Below are 24282 nucleotides of genomic sequence, written 5' to 3'. Positions count from 1 at the left end.
GAAACTACAAAAAAACATTATAAGCTTAATATGAATGGAAAATACCAGTGTTGACTTTTGAGGTATTTGTCCTTAAGATTATGGAAGGTGTAGATATTAAAATGTCTAACCAGTAATACACAAATCAATACAAAATTCAGCTGTTTTTTGCAAGTGCAGACACAGAAAAAGGCAAAGCGGCAAAATAAAAATCTTTTTGCATTTTATGTATTTGGCAAACATCACTTATCTAAATGTTCTGTATTTAGCTAGTAAAGACAGTTCTCAGTGTTTATTTGTTGGATTTCGAGGTTTTACCTTCTGTTTTCTAATCTTTTTTCCCCTCTGTAGCAGGTTTCTGTGCCACAGCAGAACTACCAGCCGCCAGTGTTTGTGTCCTGCCAGCCAGGACAGGGGGCAGTGGCTGTTGCTGGCATGCAGCCCTGCTACAGCCTGCTCCCCCCTAACCAGCACACCACCATGAGGTACGACCTGAGATTTAACACCAACATACTTCTCTCATTCTGGTGTTACACTAATAATTACAAGAAGAAGAAGAGCTTGTTCAGGGAGAACAACTAACAAAGTCAGTCAAATTAAAAATATGTTGTGTTTTTTTAATGAATGTCCACCGTTGCAGAGAAATACTGAGCCTTGTAAATCATTTAGGGGCCTTTAGTCATTGAGAAATTATTCAGTTGTGTTACTGAAGACAACAGTTTTACGCATATGAATACTTATGTAGTATATGTAGTTTAAGGTGGTATTTTCTGTTTTTGTATCAACATGATTCCTTCATCAACCCAGCTAAAGGTCCGATTTATGCTCATCCTATTATCCCAGTTTCTCATAGCTGAGGATGTTTTAATCAGATTTAGGTTAAGATTGAATTATTGGCTTAGCTATAGATGTTTTTTGTCCCAGAAACCGATTTGCAGGTACTTTATGCTGAAGGTGCCTCTTATTTATAGACCTAACGAGCCTGATGAGTGAATCCCCCAAAGAAGCTGAGTGCGAAGGTCATCTGTGTTCACTGTAGGGAGAAAAAATGAAGTTATTACCATGGTGCTTTTGGTGAACTGCGTCTAGCTGATGAATGTCTACTCTGACACCCTCTCAAAGAGCTGTAGTCATTTTCCTCTACTACTGCTGATGTGGAGTAGTGTGGAGCCGCCGTGGTCCCTCTCATTATAACTGATTGATAGAACTAGTTCACAGAAAGCAAAACATGTAATTAGTTTCTACCTCCATGGACCAAATCAATCTGGATGCTGCTGAGTGAAACCCTGCTGGGACCACTGTGCACGTACACATAACAAACACCAGACATGAGCACAGACATGTACGCAGTCATCACCTGGAGAAGAATAATGCAAAGATACATGCACATGCAAGGAGAGGTCACTTTCTCATTGTCCCAGCTGTAAAATGAGGCTGCTTTAGTAGGGCAGTGAGTGTGGAAATGATTTATGTGGCAGCGTACGAACAGCTCATTCTTCTCCCACGAGGACTGAGTGTCCACCTGCAGTCTGCTTTTTCACCAGCTGCACATGATTCCCCGCAGGCAGGTTCCTTACAGAGCAGAGCACCTACTTTGCAGATGGACAACTTTAATACCTCTGCTGCAGCGTTAGGATCTCAGAGCTCTTGGAGATTTGCGTCTGTATAGGTTTAGAGGTGGTTTTTATGTGATCACTTTAAAGACCTACTTAGGTGTGAGCATAACTTTAGACTTCTTCTTTTTTGGGTTTGAGAGTAGCAGAACCAACTTATTTTGACACATTTAGCAGCATTCTATTTTATTTTTTTGTAATGATTCATCAGTTTTTAGCTGCTAATATGTTTTTGATTAATCCGCACATGCTTTTTTTAATTAATTATCTGTTTATGCAACAGAAAACTGGCTAACCAACAGTTCAAAATCCAAAATATTTACTGTGATGTAAAACAAAATGGAAGCATCACATTCTCATATTTGAGGACCACTGCAGAGACCCTCATAAAGAATACTTTGTGTGTGTTTCATTCACAGTTCTACAGTGAGTTTCCTGCCCACCCCCATGATGGAGCAGCTCCAGTTTCCTCAGACCTCGTCCACCTGTATCTCCCAGCAGCACCCAGGCCAACACTTTGCCGGTACGCTCACCGCTAAACCAGATTGAGACACACACTGATCTACAGTACGCTCACACAGTAAATGGGTATTTTTCACTTTAGTCTCTGACATTAGCCGCCTGGGAGACTCCCTAAAACAGCCAGCGCTCTGACATTTTTTATTTTCCCCCATCTCTTAGTGTCAATAACTGAGTGTGTTCCTTCATAACTTCGGCTCGCCCTTCATAATGAAATAATCTTCCCTGGGTTTACTTTGCCATTGTATTGTGTCAGAATCATGATTAGATTTACACTCCGGTTTTTGAAAATGAGAAAGAGTGAGGCGTGGTGATGGCGGCTTCCTGGCGTTTTGATAAGTGAAAATTATTTTCACGTCGTCCCCTTCTTCCCAACTAGAGCTGGATTAAGATTAAACCTCCAGTAGGTCCAGCAGATCTTATATAGATGAAAATGTCCTCAACATTTTGTTTGTTTTAGTGAAAAAACTCCTAATGTAGGAAATCACCAATGTCATGACTCCCCAGATGAAGGTGTTAGCATCTCACAGTGCTGATTATATTGGAATGTACAGTGTTTTCATATAGTTTGAATCTGCTGCAGTATATTTAAGGTAACAGTTTTTTTTCCACCTTTCACAAGTGTTTTTTGTTGTAATATAAATGATAAAATCAATGAGTGAATAACTCAACTAGTCTGAGAGCAGAAAAAAAACACTTACCATGTTGTTTCAAGGACATCTAGAGTTTCATATTATCCGTTTATCTTTTGAAATTTGCTTTGAAGTGGCAGAAAAAGTGAGCATTTTATTTAGTTCAGTGTGTGAAATGTGTGTCTATGACATTTCCCATTACAGTTTCCTTCTCAAACACAAACAACTCGTATCACTTTATCATAATAATAACAGTCTGTTACTGGTCATGCTCTGGTAACTGCAGTAACATAAAATAGGCTGAGCTTAGTTCATAACAGATATTTAGGTAAAATGAGAGCTATATTAATGAAAGTAATAAAGTGGGGTGCATAAAATAGCATAAATAAAATTGACTAATGCTTTACAAAACAGCGTAACCTTTCTTTTCATCTATTGCCTTTTGAGGGCTCACAGAATTGCCGTTGAGGCCCCAGGTGGGGTAGACTCCTTACTAATGACCTTTATTATTCATGTCTGATTATTAAGAGAGAGCAATGGACAGAGTCGTCATTTCCAGGCCGTCAGTAATGATGTCAGATGAAGGTCTCACTGCGGCCCTACCTACAGCGTCACCAGTAAACATTTTAATTGGCTAGGCTGGGGCCAGAAATAATCTGCAGATTAAGTCCAAATATCCATTGTCCTTGCTACTGTTATTATTTATTACTTCATAAATCAACATGAGCGTCGGCTGAGCAAAGCTAGCTATATGATTTCCACCTAATGCAAGCTTTATGTAAACAATAATTAATTAGATATATTTTGCAGATCAGTCATGTTGGCATATATCACTGTGTCAGAAACTAATTAGATAATTGGATCCTCTGGATTATCAGAGGATTTAGCAGGAATAGAGAATGGACTCGGTTATTGCCACTACAGACGTGGCCTTATAATCAGGGCATTTAAACCCTAATTGTTCAGCAGCTAACAGTGTGAGAGCGGCGTTTTCACTGATGAGGTGTGTAGCTGAACAAAAGTGCTGAAGACGACATTTGGGGAAAACTCATTTAGTCTGTCAGTTTACTCGGATACTTCAATGATGAGTTTATGTGATGAATTAAACAGCTTTACTGACCCGATTTGCCTCCTATCAAGCGTAACCCTATACTAACATTGTGTTTCGGCCTTTTTTTAAATGTCTTTGTGTGTGTGTGTGTGTGTGTGTGTGTGTGTGTGTGTGTGTGTGTGTGTGTGTGTGTGTGTGTGTGTGTGTGTGTGTGTGTGTGTGTGTGTGTGTGTGTGTGTGTGTGTGTGTGTGTGTGTGTGTGTGTGCAGGGTTGTTGCCACCGGCGCCTGGCAGCGGCATGGTGATGCTGCAAATGACAGCGCCCCCCTGCCAGCAGCCCCGGGCCCCCTCCCCGTGCCAGCGGAAACCGCCTAGCCACAAACACCCAGGCCCTGAACACCAGCGTAGCCACAGGCCTGCGGAGCTCACTGTGCCTGTTGACAACACCCAGGTACAAACACTACCCAAGTGCATTGATTAGGAGAAGTCGTTGGTAAAGTAATTTGTGTGAATCTGGTTTCCATAACCTTTTTAAAAGCCTCATTGAGGTTGAAAACATGTAATTAGCTCAGTAGCCTAGAGGTTTGAAGTTCACAACAGTAATTTCCAAATAATTTTAAATTATGAATCTACTCAAGTTGTGTTTGCTACATAGGAAAATACAGTGTATGTCTCAAAGTTAAAACCGTCACACGAAAGCAATTGGAAAGCCAATTTAGTCTGGTTGTCTCAGTCTGACAGTGACATCAAAATTGTCCCCTTTAGCCAAAACCACCTTCCCTGCAGCTCCAGGCAGGTTAAATGTTGTAGTAAATAGTCTCTGCAAATTAAGTTGACGCTGCTGTAACCTGAAAATGAGGAGAAAATAGTCCTCCGCATTAGGGTGTAATGGTACATTAGGGGCACTAATGTGGTAAGAATGGTACATTAAAGCAGCAACTTGAACGACAAAATGACTTTGTGGAAGGAAGATAAAGCCAAGGTTGCTTTTTTCTTTTCCTTTCTTTCTCTGAATGAATTACTGCACCATTGGTGTGTTGTGTGTAGAGCAGCCTGCCCTCGTCTCCGGCGCTCACTCCCTCGCCAGGCCAGCCTCCTTCCGTCAAGGGCCTCCCATCAGGCATCCCACCCATCCCTGTCATGGCCCACCACCCGCACCACCACCCGCAGCTCCCTACATCCTTCTGCCACAATGGACAAGGTCAGCAACACATGGACAATGTGTGGTTGCTCACTTACACACTAGTGTTATAGAGAAGAAACGCTTTCCAACATGGCAGCGAAATCAAAATAACTTTTGTGCATTAATCCTAAGTTTGCAACGGGACATTTTAAACAGTGAAAAATTAGTTTGTGCAGGAGCCAAATGGTCACAGGACCTGTCATAATTTGTTTATTTGCTAATATTGAAATAGTTGTACATTAATAACTTGTAGTTTAACTTCCCTGAACTTTCTGCTGTGAAATGTGTGAAAGATTATCTGCCATTAGGGGAATACGAAAATCCTAGTTTGTTGCTGGTTAACCAACAGTAAACAAATGTTTAACTAGTTAAATTACAGTTTTAGTTTGTTCCCTGAACCTTAATGAAATGTTTTATTTAATTTGCACATCTTAGCTTTCTCTGTACATAGGTATTTAGCTGACGTCTGCCACATTAACAGCAGCTAACTAAACATAACAAAATATTTCGAATTCGATTTAGCTCATTCATATTTAGCTTGTTAGGATATTGCTTATTTTACAGAATTTTTCTATCAAGACGCCTGCAAACTAGTAAACTAGAGATAAATATTTTTTTATTTAAGGTTTATATAATGTAAACTATGTAACAAACTATCCTACTGCTTAACTACTTTCTTAGGACATGATGCTACTGTGTGGCTGTTAAATCATTACTATTATAATTATTATTAAATGTTATATGAACAGGAATAATCTATTTGCGAATAAGATGTTCTGTTTAGGATTTCTTCTAACTTTGTGTTTTGGTTGCGACGTCCAGGTGAAGCACACTACTCTCTACTGGGCCAACCTCTGCAGTACAAACCCTCAATCAGACCTCCGCTGATTCACACTGCCCCCATGGTGGCCAAACACCAGGTCAGCATTTTATTTTTTTATTTTTTTGGTATTTTTTAAATCAAAATTTAATAAATGCATCAAAAAAAGTTCATCCAGCTTTTACAAATTAATGTTTTCTTTGTCTCCTCAGGGTCCAATGGGGGTTTGGCGTGGCGGTCATGGGAGGAAGGCCAGCAGAAAATCACTGTCTTCAGATCTCAGTGTAGGTGAAGCAGGTAATAGGAAGTCCAGAGGGAGGCTTGAGTTTAGGGGACCTCGAGTTAACAGCCGTCATTTTTACCTTATCAGACATTTTGACTGATTTCACCTCTTCTCTAAATGGTACTCTAGGATAGTATGAAGTGTTTTCTGTGGAGTTTTGTATGCAAGTTAAAATAAGCAATTCCTAAAAACATGCAGGTCTGTAGCCGAGGAAGAGTGAACGTTTGTGAAAGTAAGCAGAATAAATTCCAGACAAGGCAGAATCCACACCTGGCAGTGTTACCTGCAGCCCCGGCGGTGTGTGTGTCGGAAGAAATGTGCTGATTGTTTCAGATATCACGTCGTATTTTTGCACTCGCTGAGATTTTTTTTTGCTGTATTTAGGTGCTCTTGTCAACAGTTCTACTAGAATACTATCGGGGGGGGGGGGGGGGTTATTCAGCCTCGTGTCAGTGGAAAGTTCAGCATCACCTTGGTGCCTATTTTTGAAAAATGAAGAAAGGCAGACTTGTTAAAATGATGATGTGTGCATTTCTGAAAAATAAAAAACCTCTAAATTCAGGTGAGGTTCTGGTTTTTATATAATCTTGCTTTAGCATACTGCAAGAGGTTTGACCGTCCCTCCACCTTAAAGCTTTAAAGCTGACAGCAGCAGTTTATTGAAGCCTCCCGATGGAGCAGGTCTGATTTTTGTCTTCACCCTTGACAGTTGTTTTATTTACTGGCTCTGCTGCTCACAGTGTCTGTCTGTGTGTCTGCAGTGAGCAGTCAGATCCTGGAAGTGACAGATCCTCCGGAGGGGATCAGCTGTACAGACTCCCACCACCTCCTGGCAGGGCTCTGCAAAGGGGGCGAATTGATCCAGAGGCTGTCTGACCATCAGCGGCGGCTCTGCAACACAACCAGAGACGCTCCCAGCGGAGACCTGGCCTCATCATACTCTGTCTTTGCCATGCTCCCCTGCAGATTGGCTGCTCCTAGCACCGCGCTCCACCACAGCAGCCCCCAGGCCACATTTAAACTTCGAATTAGTACCAGGCACAAAGGGGAGCTGTGCAACTCGGACAAGGTCGGCTCATAGCTGCTAAGATCTCGGTGCACCTGAGGAGCGCCACATGAACACATTCCCAACCACCTGCCTCTGTTGCCTCCGCCTGGACTGTCTCCCAGACTCTGTCCAAATCAAAAACAGTATAACGTTATTGAAGAGTGAATGTTCACTTTTTTTTTCTTTTTGGTTTTGTTTTAGTTTGCTTTCTCCTTTTTTGTTTTTTTGTTTTGCCAACAGGTCTGAGCACCACCTACCGGTTTGGTTTGGTTTGGTTTGTGAAAATGCGTCTGTGGCTGCTGAGCTCAACTCAAGGCCCCCCTCTATTCTAAAAATCTAGCTTGTTGTTCAAAAGTGTTCGGAGAGTTCGGGGATTTATTTGCAAGCTAAGATTTTAGTGTCTCCACTGTGGCTATTTTAATAGCAGGTGTATGAGTGCGAGCACCATTTCAAGTGAAACGTACACATAATCTACTCGTTTCTAGTTCGAGAATGTTTTTTTTTTTTTTTTTTTTTTTGCCTACTGTTGAAAATTTGACAATATTATAGCATTTAAATTCATATCAAAGCAAGCGTTTTATTGAACTGTGATCAGTTATTCTGTCAGGTTGACTCATGGGACTGAACAGCATCTGTGTCTCGTTAGGAAATCTACCACACAGCAGCACCCATACATAATAAACACTGAATAGTAGATGTACTACCTGAATTATTTAAAGTCACTTTTATACACGGTGAATGTTGCATTTGCACTGAAGTGATGATCATGATGGAGATTTGATTGGTATTGGACAGGGCCTGGATTTTCTTTTAACCCTTCATACCTGATTGTTGCACTCAGCCAGGCCACTTTCTTTTATATTTAATTAAAATGTTTATATGCACAAGAAAAATGCAATCGAGTTTGTCACTCTACTTGGCTTTTTTTTTTGTTGTTGTTGTTGTTGTTGTTTGTTTGCTTGTGTGTGAATCATGAGAGGTGTTCTGTGTCTGGTGTGACTTTTTCTTTCTTTCTTTTTTTGTTTGACTCTAATAAATGTTTGCACCACATGTGTTGACAGAGATTTTTCCCCAACTAAAAACTCTAAAGCACCGTCGACAGTCGGCAGATGCAGGGTCGAATAAAGTGAGATGTTTCTAGGTGGCAGGGTGGTGTGTGTGTGTGTGTGTGTGTGTGTGCACGGAGGGGGGAGCAACAAATGAGGCAACTATTTGGAAAATGTTGCCGTGTAGTTTGTATCTGTGCCTTTAGGGCATTGCAGAGATATTTGCTCTGCTTAGTAGCCTCATTTCCAGCTGCATTAATTTTCCATTTTGAGTAAAACCATCATCCCAAGTGTAGAGAAACAGAGACACACAGTGGACAGATGCTGTCACTGCTGCATGTAGAGCTGCACAGAGTGAAAGTGAAACTACTTCAACCGATAACTGTGCGTATGGCAACGGGTGTGTTTGGTTTATGGTGAATGCAAAACGCGCGTAAAGCCGCTATTTCATGTCCGCAGCCGCAATGGAGAGAGATTTGTCGGACGAGAGCAGGACTGTGGTTGTGTCCGGTGTTCCCGACGTGTTGCCCGCCTGCAGGATGGGCGACAAGCTCACGATTCATTTCCAGACCCGCAGGCGAAGTCACGGAGGAGACGTGGAGGTGGTCACCTACCCCACCAGCATGGGGGGAGTCGCCTTCGTCACTTTTGACCGAGCCGAAGGTAAATGGACAGGTTGTAGCTGAACACATGCTAATCAGGCTACAATGTGTCGTGTTGGTGTTTCAAGTAGTTCCTTATTAAGTTAGCTGCAAAGAAGCTAAAATAGATTATTGTTCATGCACCAAACTCCATTCAAAAACTGGCAGTTTTTATGTGCGAGTGCGTTCAATCCGTCTTATTAGCAGTAACACAAGCTGCGTTCAAGTCACAGTGCTAAACATCCGGTGTTCTTAACATCAAACATGTCCACCCTTGAAAGGGGCATTTTATAATCCTCACTGAGGTTCTGAAAGAGTTCAGAAACCTTAAAGGTTAATTAACCTTCTGGCTTAAACAATATTTTCTCTGCTGCAGATATAAAACATTTTTAACCTGATTCTTAACTTGTGCCTCTTTGTCCTGATTCAAACAAAGATTATGACAGGAAATAACAAAGATGGCAAGTTTTTAGACAGATCCAAACATTTTGCTTTGAGTAGTAGTTAGTGGACAAAACAGATTAGATGCTAACAATAAACACATTTATCCTCCTCCCACATCCACCCATAATCTCTAATACTGCAAGAAATCTCATTTCAACTACATAAATTAAGACGTCTCCTCCTCTGAAAAGTCCACAGTGTGTACTCTGGAGGTTTCAGCTGTACGAAAACACACCAGACGTGTTTGGTTCAACAGAATAACAGTGTGTCATTCTGCACAGGGAGGTTCACAGTGAAACATCAGTTTAACAGAATATACTCGGCTTTGTTCCAGTATCTTATGCTGTCAAATAAAAAGTATCAACATTTTTCTTGTGTGTAATATCCAGATATCTGTATTAAAGAAACACAAATGTTTACATGCAACAGATGGGTATCTCAGAAGATTGGATGATTATTAGATCTGTGAGAGGCGCAAACAGACGCTGCCGTCAGTGGATGCAAATTAAATTCAGGGTTCCCGTGCATTTTAGAAAAACCTAGACCTGCAACTGTCAAATACTCTGAAAAATACTTTCAAAATGTCAGATCTGCCCTCATTTCAGCTGCCAGCTTTATGTTGTAAAATGGAACACTGACAAGTCATTGAACGCCCCACAGAGTAGTGAGCTTTTGAATGCATCAAAGCTCCTGTTATATGCTATAATTGGTTCCCATGGGAATAAATTGTGGTTTCGAACACAGCCACAGTATACTGTGCATTATGTAGAGAGGCTTAGTATAAATCAAATATTTATTTACATGAAATGTCGCTTAAATGTACGCCCAGCTGATAAATGGTTTAATTTGTCGTAAGCGAGCCAACAATACACTGGTAGAACATCAGAGGCATTAGGCTTTATGGGTTCATGAAGTATCTTTGTAATGTTTACACGGGCGGAGAACACAGCACAACTGTTTCTTGGCAGATGCAGAGAGGGTGGCGAGAAAGGAGCAACAGATCATGGAAGACAGCACGTTTCCTGAAAAATACCTTCTCACCGTGTTCCCCTTCACCAGAGATGTAAGTATGACCATCGCTAATACGCCACCTTCAGTAAGTTCACCTCTGCGTCAGAACTCAAATATCCAGTGATGTAAGGTACTGATTCAGATGGTTTCTTGTGCTGCAGGTGTTTTTCTATGTCTCCAGGGCTCAGGTCGACCTTTCATTATTCAACAGTGATCAAGCATCGTTGATTCAGAGTCTGCGAGCAGCTCACAGGTCCATACGTTTCCAGCCTTTGTCCCACGACAGGAAAGCCACAATTGAGGGGCCTTTCGCTGCCATCAAGGCCCTGAGAGAGGACCTCATCCACAGGGCCAGCCAGCTTAAATCCACAGTCCCAACTGGTACCATCACACTTAGAGAGTCTCCTCCTAATCCAACGGTAATATCTCATCACAAGTTTCTCGACTCTGTAAGCTGCAGCGGTTCTAAAGCTAAGCTGAAGCCAGCAGCCTCAAACGGCTTATCAGCACTCCAACAGAGCACAGGTGAGGCAGCTGAAGTCCAAAGCCTGCTCTCAAATGCAAAAACTCACAACTCTGCCAGTCAGAACGTACAAAGCTTTTGTGACCCAGACACTGATGAAGAGGAAGAGCTGAAAGCTGGGTCCAGGCTCAAACTGATCACAAAATACAGCACCGAGGGAGCAAAGGCCAAAACCAGACAACTGTCCAGGGAGGAGATGAATGCAGGGATTAGATCTTCCTCATCAGGTCCAGAAGTAGATGGTATTTCACAAAAACACAGCAGAACAGACACGATGTCAGCAGCAGAGACCGTACGAAGCACTCATTTAGACTCTAACTATCTGAAGGGAATGTATCAGAGCACCTCATCAGTCACTAACACCAAACCTAAAGATGTCTCTCTGTCCTGGAAGAGCAGCGCTGGGGAAACAGAAGACCTGTCGGCAGGATGTTCGGAGGATCCAGAGGGTGAATGCATCTGGGTCGACTCCAACATATTCAGGTACATCGAAAAACTAGACAAGAAGGAGTACGACAGATGCTTGAGCGGTCTATATGCATCCGTTGAAGAAGCCAAAGGATCCGACCTTGTGCGGATATGTTTGACTGAGAAGCAGCCTTCCCTGGGTTCTTTCAGGGTCCAACGGGCCTTGGAAAAGCTGAAGACTTTGGTGGAGGATAAGCAGTCGACATTAAGAGTTCATGAAGTCTGCTATAAGAAGGGGGAGCATTCGAAACACAAACTAATTCAGATCTGCAAAGAAGCGAATTTTGCAGATATGTACGATGATGTTCTTTACATTGTTGAGGACTCGAGCATAAAAGTGGTCGGCCCTTCAATATCTAGTTTCCTGTTCTATAAGAGACTGGAACGCAGTCTAAATATAAAACGTCCTGTACCCCTGTGAATATGAAAGTGGAATAAAAGTAAATGAATGTACTTCTATTAAAGACCACAGGGTGGTGTAGTTGTGCTACTTGCTGCTTAGCTCAGTTTAAGTAATGTGAATCAGCATGTTTTTATTATGTTTAATTTTATCATTATTAGAGCTACAGAGAATAATAATGCTGTATTTCTTAGTTTTCCCTTGTTGTGCTCTTAATAAATAAGGAAAATTTTAAAATAAATCTGGTTATTTAATTGCTTTTGCTTTTGTTTTTGAGGTGAAGCTCTCCTTTTGTTTGTGCATGTATTAATAACAAGGCCTTAAAGCTGCAGGTGTCAATCCAAAAAGTGTTTTTAGCAGTAGGTATAAGTCCTAATTAACCTCCTTAGATCTTAATTACAAAAGACGCTGCTAATTAAAAACAGAAATGACAGATAACAAAATCACATATTAGTTTGTAAGAGTTTATCAATGTAAAAGAAGTTTGAAAAGAGAAGAATAATCACAACAGAGGCTTAAACACCTGCTTATACGCAGTTTAAGAGACTTAAAGTGATTTTAAAATTAGATTCTTGTTCACTGACATGCCATGATGGCTTTACATTAAGCTTTAGTCTTGCTGTAGCCAGAATCGTGCACCAACACTGGACAGCAGGGGGCAGTGTGACTCTTTCTCCAACACGGTGAACTGTTTAAAAATAGAGACTCTGTATCTGTCATAGTCCTACTCAGTGAGGCAATTATGGAGGCTGGGTTTGGGAAGGAGGAGGCAGATTGGCAGACAAATGATGTCAGTTGGATGTCCCATTATACACACTCCCCTCTCCTCACACACACACACACACACACACACACACAGACAGTGTTGCACCTTTTCCAAGGGAAACACTGATCATGTGAAGATGCTCAGTACAATCATGTTGTGTGGAGCGTTTTTGTCTGCGATTATTCAAATGAGCTCCCTCTGCAGCCTTGATAATTGATTCATTATGTAAAAATAAGCCACACTGCCATAATGAACACACACGCACACAAACATAGACAATCGCTCATCTCAAAGACACACACACACACACACACACACACTGGGTTGTTACCATAGGAACCTAGTGGAAGAGGTTGCCGAGCTCCAGCGCTGGGCGTTGTTAAGGGAAAGCTCTCAAATACAATGAAAACATCCTGCAGGATGGAAGAATTAGATTTCCAGCAGAAGAACCCTTCATCAAAGAAAGGCAGGGGAAAGAATGCTGCCTGTTAACACCCAGGCCCCTCTGATAGCAGGTCTGCAACAATTACTCATTATTTGGATGAGGGCTGGAGTTATTATGGTCAAAGAGACAGGAGGGTCAACAAGCAGAAAGCAGGAGTTATTTCCCCTCAATACGAGTCCTCCATTATATCCCCTCTTTCATTCTTTCTTCTCATTATGCAAAAAATATAATTGGGTAATTGTGTTTTTGCATAAATTACATATGTGTGACTTTCATGATGGAGGTCACACACAGCAGCAGGCCAGAAAAGGAACTCGAGTGTCTCTCTCAAGGACATTTTTAAAGGAGACGGGCTCTGCTAGGGGTCAAAACGTGGGTTATTGGATAGCCTGAGGGGTCAAAGGGTTACTGGGCCAGAGCCTCTGTTTGGGAATAAACATTTAACATGAAGGCAAAATCATTACAAAGACTCAATACGCAAACAATGGCAAAGACAAGCAAAATAGTGGTAATGGGTGGCAAAATAACCACAAAGAATGCCAATGTAAACATGCAAAACAACCACAAGAGAGACACAAAAGGAAAAAACAAAGAGAAGCAACATGTTTTTAATTTGAACTGAAACAATCACAAAGAGACGCAAAACAGTTACAGAGCAGTTGGTCTGCAGTCGTGTGGGTGTGTTCCTGGTGTGGACATACCTGGACCCAAAGGCACATTGTCTCATGGACTGGAAGGTGTTTGTCAGCACCGTACCACATATTGTTGTATTTCTGAGTGTGTATGCTTGTTCAGACACATACATCTTTGAGGTCACAGGTCAGACAGACACGCAGCAAACCTCTGCATCTTTTTCACAGTGAGGGATGGGCCTGCTGGTGATGGATAGCCTTCTCCAGGCAACGTGTGTGTGTGTGTGTGTGTTCCTGTGTGTGTGTGTGTGTGCGTCACAGTCACAAATTGCGTCTTAATGATTCTCTTTACAGATCATCACCCTGCCCGAGAGAGGGAAAGTGGGGAGGGATATGAGTTGTTACCCTCCCACCCCCCTGCAGCTCTGCCTACATGTTGTATGGGTATTAGAGGGTTGTGATGGAAGAGCCTTGTTGGGGAAATTGGGGGCAACAGACCAAGAAAACTATCTGTGTGCGTTAGCTGTGGAAAAAGAATGAATGGGGTTTAATTGGTCTCACAATATATGACCCATAAGGTAAACAAACCCAATCCCCTTGAATTTTGCAAATGTAACCTAAGTGTGACTAATGGTCAGTGTGTGACATGTATCACCCCAGTGATCCCATTCATTGTGGTGCTACTTAGGTATTTTACCCCAGTTACCAAACAGAAAAATGACCTTTTACCTCCGACATTTTATAAAATGTTGGATGTTTTGCTGAAAACATTGGTAAATGAGTATATTTCCCAAAATGCCGACACTATTACTATCACTTTTATTACATATTACTATTACCTTAAAGCAGCTTTAACTAAATGTTTTGTCCACTCGGGGCAGCAGAAACAAGCTGTGAACACATCATGAGATAATGTCCAGCTTGTTAGCAGCAGATGGTGAACATCAGCATTAATTTGGAGACATGTTTCTGTCTACATCACATCCACTGACATCCCCAAAGGGAGCTGATCTTTTCATAGCCGCATAATGTAATGATGTCTCAGTTTAATCAATTTAATTCAGCTTCTGTCTGTATCAGGCCATCAGCAACATACAGTCAACCATTCAATACTCCTTACATTAATGTTGGTTTGTTTACATGACCGTGGTCATGACCAACAGAAAATAAAACTAACTAAATAAGATCCAAGCTGTACGGAAGCAGTTATAATATACAATTCAATCCTGTACTGCAGATGTGTCCTCTTTCTTATTTACTTTACAACGCCCCCGTGTACAACATCACTCACGGGCCGATGCAGGAAGTGTCAATGTAATTATCAGTCTGTCGTCCGACCATTTCAAAAAGCTCACAGTCAGTGGGGTGTGAAGAAGAAATGTGATTGCCTGTTAAATCTTGACACCACAGGCTGCAACACACGGATGCCACATGTGGGCCCCCGCCTGAATTCAGAACTTGCATTTGTTTATTGAAAGACACAGGACGTGCCTGTTTACTGCAACTAGCAGTATAAAGTCTCTGTTGTGTAAATATAAAAACAATAGCAGACCTTTTTTTAATGGTCATTTTGACAGAGTCCACTTTTAATGGCCCAGTGCAGAACAAATCAAAGGAAATGTGACTAGTACTACTGGTTAGCATGTTAGCAGATAGCTGGTCAGCTACAGTTTTAGTACCAACTAATGTTGTCATTGTGAGGAAATTGAATGATACAGTGATGAATGATACAATGTTAGCATGATAGAGTATTATCTGCTGTGATCTGCAGCTGGTCCACAGTACAATACAATGCTGCCTTCTGGAAGAGGGCCTCATTTAGCTCTTATGTCTCAGCTCCATTTACTGACAAAAGATACCCCAAACCTGAGAGATCCACGTTTCTCAGGTGGCAGAAATGCTGCAGAAATAGGTCTGATCAGACAGATTTGTCCGACAGCACTTGGGTGATTTAATGGCCTGGACATTTTCAAAATTGAAGCCGCCACAGAAATGGCATCTCACGGACTCTGTGCCACTGTGACCACAACAGGACCCCGGATTAGTAATACAAAGTGGCACTGTGGAGGTTCAGATCATGTAATCAGAGAGTTTGATTACACTGTGTAAAGACCTGCAATAATTTGTCACCAAAATGAGACACTTTGCCATTTTACTGTCTGTGCAGTCATAAAATGAATCCCTGTGTAATTCAGTACTGAGCTCTAGGTTTGTCTGAGTGATCAGAACATATCAGTACAGGTGTGTTTTCATATGCAAGTTTGTGTGAGTGTGTGAGTGCATTTGCATCAGAAATCAGTTGCAGGGTGAAGTTGCATTGGCTTTTTAAAAGGTCACTGCTTAAACAAAGGACAGAGACACATCCTGTGTCCCCCAGAGAGATAAATGTAAACAGAATTTATAAAGCAACACACCACGACTGCGCCAGGTCAGTGGGTAACAGCTACTTTATTCCAGAGTAAAGACAATAAAATGCTACTGTATGAACAACACAGTAGCATGAAGATGTTAAGATAAAGTTTAAATATGCAGATGAATTAAATAACCAATATTTCTCTGTGGTTAAGTGAAGGAAGCTGAAGGATGTGTGTTTTCAGCACTTACATGGAGGCAAACGTGCGTTTCATTCACATTAAGAGGTCTGCTGAAGGACAAGCATCTGTAGAGAAAATCCAAACGTCTTTTCATTCATTCAGAAAGCACTTAGACACAATGTCTCCTCATCTTCAAGCCATAAAAAACCGAGCTACTTAGAGGCTGGCCGCATCCATGCCACCTAACCTCGAAGAGAGAAAATGCACACTGATTTGATTAGCCCGACTCGAGTCTTTAAAGTCTCCTGGAAATGTCAGCAAAATCATCAAAGAGGCCTTCTTCTTCATAAAACCTTGATCAAAGGCATTCTCGGCATACTGCGCCTGCTATATCGTTAGCTCAGGGGCAAAATGTCTACATCTGCACAACATTATTGGTTTTATGGGAGTTTTATAAGTGGAGACAGACCAAAAACGGGGAGAGACAAGTGACATTTCCTCCTGTTAGCTACACTCTCAGCCCACCAACTCTCTGCTGTATTTGCAAATGTATCACATGGACTCTGTGTGATATCATCCTTGTGTAACAGGTAATTCCTGTTTGTTTGCTCAGGCTGCCTCCTCATATATCACGCTAATATACTTTCTCTGTGCTTTACCACCTCCGCAAGATAAGGTGCACATGTGCTTTGCCCTGGGTTAACAGATCCAGTAATCTTCATGCTTTTATTCATTCACTTGAAGGACAAATAGTGAGTTTCACCACGCAGAGGACCAAAACATTAGTCAACATAAGAGTAAATTAAGTACAGTAAATCTATGGGAGGCCATCAAGATTACAAATCTTACATCTTTATGAACACAGCATCACAGTATTTCACCCTAATTGGACACTATGATGGTAGTTTTCTTGTACACAAACACAATTATGTTAATGCTCATTGTGTCTCACCAAAATGCTTTGTGCGTACCCTTGCAGCATTACACATTTCCTGGCTCTTGAACATTTGCAATTCAAATTTTTAATATTATAAAGTCTACATTTGCATCTGTGTTTGGTAGCTTGCAATCATCTTATTCAGTGCCTTAAGGCAGCACTTCTTTGTGCAGAACCACCACTGTTGATCGGTAGCTTAGCGTGAAACCTGTGGCAGGATTGGCCACACAAGCAAAAAATGAGAGCCCACTCTTTTAAACATTTCTCTGCAGCACAACATTGGCCAAACCTTTCACACAGCACCTTAACACTACGTTTAGTGGACTGTCACTGAATGTGCAGGCGTATGTTTTTGCTGCATGCTCATATTTAGTTGCAGTAGGTGTTCAGCATCTTGGCCGACAATTTGGCAATTTGTGTGTATGTTAATTATAAGATTACACTATATATGTTGTGTGAAATTTAAAAGGCAGAGAATGAGTGTATATTGTAGTGAAATTAGGTACAGGTTTCTGATTGGCTTAGATCTTATACATGGAGAAGACAGATAGCTACATAAAGAGAACAACTCTTGGTAAATTTGCTCTAATTAAAACAAAATGTGGTGAATTTTAAATTGTCCATAAACGCACCATGGCTTGATTTAAATGTTCCTTGCTTGCAGCAACTCGGAGCAAGTGCAGGTTTGTTTTCATTAAGACTCTTAAAGCTTTAATGGTGTATGTGAGAGTGTGAGCGAGAATGATAGTGTGTGTGAGACAAAGGCGTGTGTATGTGTGTAAGCATGATTTATGAACTACACAGCCTCTCATATAAATCTCACCTGACACATATTCTCATTAAAACAATTAGCTTTCAGTGTGATGTTATGCACTGTAATGTTTTCATGTGTAACCTTGGTTTTATATGTTCAATTACACACACACACACACACACACACACGCACACACACACCTCACCATATACTTAGCCTCCACCCAGCCGCTCCACTCACAGCAGGCTGCAAAATCCTCAGGCCACTTCAGGAGATCAAAGAAATGTTGGAAAGAATCCCCCACCTCCTAAAACCTCAAAATCCCACTGTAACCCTAAAGAACAGGTCTTTTTTTACAGTTCTCTCCCCTTATATCCCAGTTTTTATTAAACAGTGGCTATTTTGTGTACGTACAGACATTAAATATCCACATATTCTCATGTCTGTGTGCTGGATTACCATATTCCTGTAGATAAATGCGCATTCACAGATGCTGACACAGTCACACCTCCTCTTTCTACACCCATCCCCCCTCTGCAGCTCATCTCCATCAGTTTGGGCAGCATTATGGTTTGGCTCGCCACAGTGCATCCTCGCTATGTCTGCTGCTGATTTCCAAGCCACGCTGCAGAGGCTTGCCAGTAGGCAGGGGTGTGGGGGGTGTGCAGGCTGAGCTCTGGAAGCACTCCTAAGATCACATGAATATCACCAGGGCGCTGACAAAGAAAAAGAGACTTTGAGAGAAAAAACGAGAAAGAAAAACTCAGTGCGTTGCTCTCATCTGACTGTGTGGGCCACCACAGAGAGGCAGAGAGATGACAACGATGCTGTACGCTGTGCTTTATGCTTTCTAGTAGCATCATCTCACTTAAGACCAGTGATGAATCAATTCATTGTCATTATAACTGATTTCCATTAGGCCAAGCCGGTTATATTTTAAACAATCTACTCAAACATGCTTTAAAATTTGGAGCTGTGACTGCTCGTGCATCCAGAAAATAAATAATTCATTTAAATGAATTGATCAGTTAAGCACAAAAGCTTGCTTTGTTTCATATTTTATGTCACTGGAAATTGTAAATAAAGTGCTAAGATTAGCTGTGAGCAGTTAGCGTTGCATTAAGACAGTGATCCACCACACACCTGAATCCTAAATGAAACATAACTGACATTAATTTATTATTAACACGTTTTTTCTAAATGCCTGCTGAAAAAATAAAGAAAAGCAAAGTGTGTAAACATTTTTCTACAGCAGGGGCTCATCAGACTGTTCAGAGTTAACAAGGCACACTGAACTTCAGCACATCATCGCCCATACAGGCCGTCAAACCTCCCTGCAGTCATGTCTGCCACTTTCATATAGGTCTGTTGCAGCGTTAGCACATATATGGGCCAGAGAGATGGCCTGGTTGTTCGCTATATTTAGCCAGAAATATCCGAGGTTATTTTAGTGTGAATGCAGAAGCCTTACTTACAGAGTTAGAGGGCGGATTTCTAATCAAATATTTGCTTATTGTGACACCGCTAACTAAAAAGTGTGTCAAAAACAAGGCCATTGGTGAAAGACGGCATCAAAAACCATGTTTTCTTCAACTGCTGTTAATAATAATTAAATATAATGCAATATATTACAGAAATAATGAACATTTAGATTCATTTTTATTGTGTTTGCACATTATTTTTTGTTTTCATTTGGATTCATGAATCTCTTTTCTGTACTACTCCCTAACCCTCCCTCAGCCACCCACCTTTGGACAGGGTTCACAGAACATTTGGAGTGTACCTGCACATGTGTGAGTCATTGATTTCACACCACACACACTCACACACACACACACACACACACACACACACCATGAAAACAGTCTCACTTTTATTACACATAAATGTGTAATATCCAATGTTAGAAATACAGTCACAGTCAAATTAGCACCACATTGCTAACAGCTTTTTACATTTTTCTGTTCAGCATCACTTAAATTAAACCATCGTGAATTTATGATTGGTTACTGATCGGGGAGAGGTGGGATGATAAATAGGGGACAAGTGTAATTACTAATTGGACTGGATTAACATTTTAACATTAACAAGAAATTGTTCGATTGAATTACATTTATTTGCTGCCAAGCGAAGATTGATTTCACTCTCATATCTAGTCGGCCACAGACGGAAGCCAGTTTTGCTTAGCATAAAGACTGGAAGCGCTGATAAGCGTTTTACCCAATTTATTTCTTTAACATTTGCAAATAGCCAGACACACATGGCTGATTTGTGTCTGAATGTCAGGTTTCATTTTAATATGCACATCCACGTAGCAGGGACAGTGCTGCAGAATCTCAGGACATTTCAGTAGCTAAGTGATAATAGCCCACAGATAAACATACTTAACAAACAGGTTTTAGTTTTGTTAAGGTCTTAATGTGTGTATAGTGTTTTAATACGTGATGTATGCAAACAAGTATTCAAACAGAGGAAAGCCTGTGACAATATGTGTTGACTCTGCCAACGTATTTCTACAAACAAAATCTGAATTCATACAGAATATACCAGTGTAACCACATGTTTTGTTCTATCAGGAAGTAATAATAGTGAAGTTAAAGTGTCACAGTTTGAAATTGTCCATGGATCCATTGTGTTTTAAAGCTCCAATCAGTTGTTTTCTGTCACTGACAGCTGGGAATCTCTACTATAACAGCTAGAGGACACATTAAACGCCCCCTAAGAGCACATCAAAACTGTGCTAACACGTCAACAACAATCACGGTAATGAAAGATTCACAGCTCCTGATTAGCTGGACGTTGATGACTGCAGGTTGCTTTCTCTTTGTTTTGATCTGAACATTTCAGACCTGACACAGAACTCATTGCAACATATGGAGCTTCTCATTTGTCATTATTGTGGTGAAGAGCTGAATGAGACCAGAGGCTGTTTCCTGGCTGTCATTCTCTTCTCCACTTCACATACAGATGCACACATACACACCGCCTCAGACCTGGGTTGCCCTATGATGCGATCTGACTCTGAATCCGAAGTGGCTGCGGTAGGTCGGCACACGCTTGCACAATAAAAGTAAAGCCACATCCGTGCACAGCAGCCGCACATTTCCAAGATTATGAGGAATCGCAGCAGCTGGTTTACATCTCAGCCCTGGTGACTGCAAGATGTAGTCAGAGCTAAGGTGAAGAGGGCAGCATTTTGTTGAAGTGTTTAACACAAATATTTTTCAACTTTCAGTTATTAAATTAAATCATCAACATTATTTCTTTCTTTGACAAAATGCTTCTGCAGTAACAGACAAGAAGCTGTAATAAAAACAAGTCTAATCTTAGTAAATAATTACTGGAAAAAGTACACTACAACAAAAACTACAGATAGCACACAGATAATTATTCCATTTATTTGGAATCCGACTAGAGAATAGCTAAAAACGCTAAAAATGGCTATTAAAACAAGGATGCAGACATTTACCGTATGAAAAGCAACGTTGAGATATGTTCAGACAGCAGCTTTTTGTGTTTAAATCACTTTATTCCAGAACAGGTACAAATAAAAACAGATATAAAAGGTTTTAATGATCTTTTCACTGTTGTCATTTGATCGTTAGACTCACAAATACCCTCTGTTTCTGACTTGTAACTGGCAGATAAGATTATTGTCCCATCATGTGGCTCATCTTGAGGAGATGCTAATGAAGACATAATTTCATGCGCCATTAACTCCACACATGCACACACACACACACACACACACACACACACACACACACACACACACACACACACACACACACACACACACACACACACACACTCAGACTCCCCTGAAGAATCAGGTCATCCCTGGAAAAAATTCATCCTTCAGTCTATTAAACACATACACACACACAGACTGGGCTCATTCACTGTGCCTCATTACATCAGTGTGTGTATCCATGCCTGAACAGACCTAATGACTGACGGGAGACACTCGACGGTCTTACTGTATTCTGTCTAATGTGTCATTGCCTTTCTGCTCTGTGTGTGCACGTCTGTGTGTGTGTCTCCATCACAGTGTGTGTGCTGCGCCCTCGCTGCCCTACAGTACCGGTACATTCAGCAGAGGATATTAAGCTAATGGTTTATTAAAAGAAAAAGTCATGTGTTAGTAAGCCAAAGGGGGTGAAAGGGAGCTGAAGCTTATTAGGATTCATTAAAGGGTTCCAGCAGAGTGAGTCTGTACCTGGTAGATGAGGAGACATTTGGCTCTGGTGCTTTAAACCAACATTTTAGCTGATGTAATATTGGGAGTTAGCAGATGACTCATGCTGTATTTGGAAAAGCTGTGTACTCCAGCCTCACTTTAGATAAGGTCCCAAAAATCAATGAGAGGAAGTCGCTGATTTCATCACAGAAAACACATTTCCATGTGCGTTCCTCTGCTTGTACGAGTTTCTGTCACTACGCGAGGAGCTGACAGAAGAATGAGATGATGAGTTTCTGGAAGAACTGTTTCTCAACACATTTTAAAAACTTTTCCCAGAAGGATACGAATCCACATTCCATTGATATTTATCTGATTCCCTAAAACACTGTGACAATGTGAAAGTTACAAAGATTTCACAAAGATGTCATAGGTGATGTGAGTAATTGATCAGCTGTAATATCTTCAAATTTACCCTTACTTCCACTATAACGTCACAGAAATATCACTGACGTCACAGCAACAGGCTTAAAAGTGGGAAATTTCAAAAAGTTATGTTGAATCATTTGAAATTCAGCTTAGAAAGGTGGTGTCTTTGTTAGCATGTTACCAAACTGAGGCCCCCAACATGTGTTTGTGTTTGTACACACCATAGACTGGGGTCCATCATGTCATGAAGAGTAAATTTGCATCAGCATTGACTTTCACACACAATCAAAAAAATGAATCTGCGTGTGAATGCACAGAAACACACACACACACAAAGATAAAACATGTGTCATTAAGGGTCTCTCACTGACCCAGCTGGTGTGAAATAACACCCCCCCCCCTGTTCTGAAACTGGAGCACTTTCAGACTGCAGCCCCCACGTCGCTGTCAGCCAGAGATCAAGGCGAGAGCCTAAAGTTAAACGACTCTCTGACATCTCCTGTTTAACTAAAGCTATTTTATTCTACAGATGTGCTTTGAAGATTTTTATTTAGCTGTTTAGCACAAAGCACAGAGCCACGACACAGTGGACAGTCGAGTAATTTAAATGTTATGTTAATGATAATGATGGTCTGAAGGCTGTTTACTTGCTGTATATACTTAATTCAACATTATCGCATCTTAGAATTTAGAGAACATCTTAGAACCATGACAGAAAAGACACTACAATTCATCCCACGGTGCTGAACTTGTGAATAACCTAAAATGCTATTTCTCCTTGAACTGTTTTGAATCTGCCCTTAATTTCCCGGCCTCAGTGACTAACAGTGGAGGAAATCCCTCTCTGACTGATACAAGTGAATGTGTGCTGTTTTTGCCCCAGCAGTAAATGTCAGCGCTCCGCTGATTGAATGCACGTCGACACACTGGGATAACTGTGGGGCAGCACGCTGTCAGGACAGAGAGGGAGAGAGACCCAGTGACCTAGACTCGTCACACACCTCCAGCACTGCTGGCCCACTGCCTAAAACCAAACCACTTCCAACCTGGGTCTTATTAGTTACTCACTCTTAATCATCATGTGACCTGTTGGGGCATGTTTAACTGTCTTTTTCATCATTGTTTTTAACTTGTTACCTGCGGTTGCCTAACATTGATGGGAATCATTGCAGCAATGTGGTAATTCCCCTGATTTGGTGCTCCGAGAAGCGCTCCCGCTCAGGAAGAATTATGTGTACCCAAGTGTGACCCAGACATGAACTGTGTTGGATATCACATACCAGCGGGTTCTCGCACAACACGCACAAATGTGAGTTTATCATCGGAAACTACAGGATTGCTGCTCCAAGGTATTTTCAGTATGAATAATTTGGATTATTTATAGCTGTAAAAATATCTGTTGCTTTCTGTTTTTCACATTGACTGTGCCAACACTCACAATGAAAAGCTTCAAAGATTCTGCAAGGTGCATGTGTGCTGACCTAGTTGTGCAATAAAGCATCATGAGATACACACAAGGTCAGCTTTTATTATAGTGTATTAATTAAATTGTCCAGTCTATCATTATTTTGTGCATACAAACTTGACTTTGGACAACATTATTCAGTCTAATGCTCAAATTCTGTTTGCTTTGGATCACTGAGTTGCTTTACAGTTGTTGCACACATTCACAGAGCAGAACAGGAATCTCTCACTTTCCAAGGACATTCCTGTATTAGAGGTATAAAAGGCAGTGAGGATATTAGGTTGCTACATAACACGATACCTCAACATCTCTGAATCACAGTTTAAATGCTCAGTGTAACATTGTTATGCAGCTCTGCTCTGCTTCAATGTTAAAAAAGTCTAATATGATGGAAAATGCTGGTGCAATAAAATGAGCTCTGATGTGGAAGATATGATGGCTGCTAGCCCTCATGGAAATTTACAAGACCTACAGGATGT

At 41.2% G+C, this 24282-nt stretch overlaps 2 protein-coding genes across 8 annotated transcripts in view; both read left to right on the top strand.

Moving 5' to 3' along the window:
• The window catches only part of LOC113163671 (R3H domain-containing protein 1-like), a 43013-nt gene extending 35425 nt beyond the window's left edge, over positions 1–7588 (top strand). For 4 of the 7 annotated variants that reach the window (XM_026362476.1, XM_026362477.1, XM_026362473.1 and 1 more), the window contains 7 exons: positions 331–464; positions 2012–2115; positions 4064–4245; positions 4842–4995; positions 5800–5897; positions 6010–6094; positions 6842–7588. In XM_026362476.1, coding sequence (XP_026218261.1) covers positions 331–464; positions 2012–2115; positions 4064–4245; positions 4842–4995; positions 5800–5897; positions 6010–6094; positions 6842–7161 — 1077 coding nt within the window. In that variant the 3' untranslated portion in view covers positions 7162–7588. Of the gene's footprint in view, positions 1–330; positions 465–2011; positions 2116–4063; positions 4246–4841; positions 4996–5799; positions 5898–6009; positions 6095–6841 lie in introns of those variants that run through there. The other 3 variants (XM_026362475.1, XM_026362478.1, XR_003298926.1) reach the window with 3 other exon arrangements.
• A 976-nt stretch (positions 7589–8564) lies between these two features.
• LOC113162909 lies at positions 8565–11865 on the top strand. The gene is made up of 3 exons (XM_026361161.1): positions 8565–8837; positions 10228–10322; positions 10432–11865. The coding sequence occupies exons 1-3, from the start codon at positions 8624–8626 to the stop codon at positions 11680–11682; spliced, it is 1560 nt and encodes a 519-aa protein (XP_026216946.1). The 5' UTR covers positions 8565–8623; the 3' UTR covers positions 11683–11865.
• The last annotated feature ends 12417 nt before the right edge of the window (positions 11866–24282 follow it).

This window comes from Anabas testudineus, chromosome 2, assembly GCF_900324465.2.
Source record: "Anabas testudineus chromosome 2, fAnaTes1.2, whole genome shotgun sequence".
Classification (NCBI taxonomy): Eukaryota; Metazoa; Chordata; class Actinopteri; order Anabantiformes; family Anabantidae; genus Anabas; species Anabas testudineus.
This window is presented reverse-complemented; position numbering and strand designations above follow the sequence as displayed.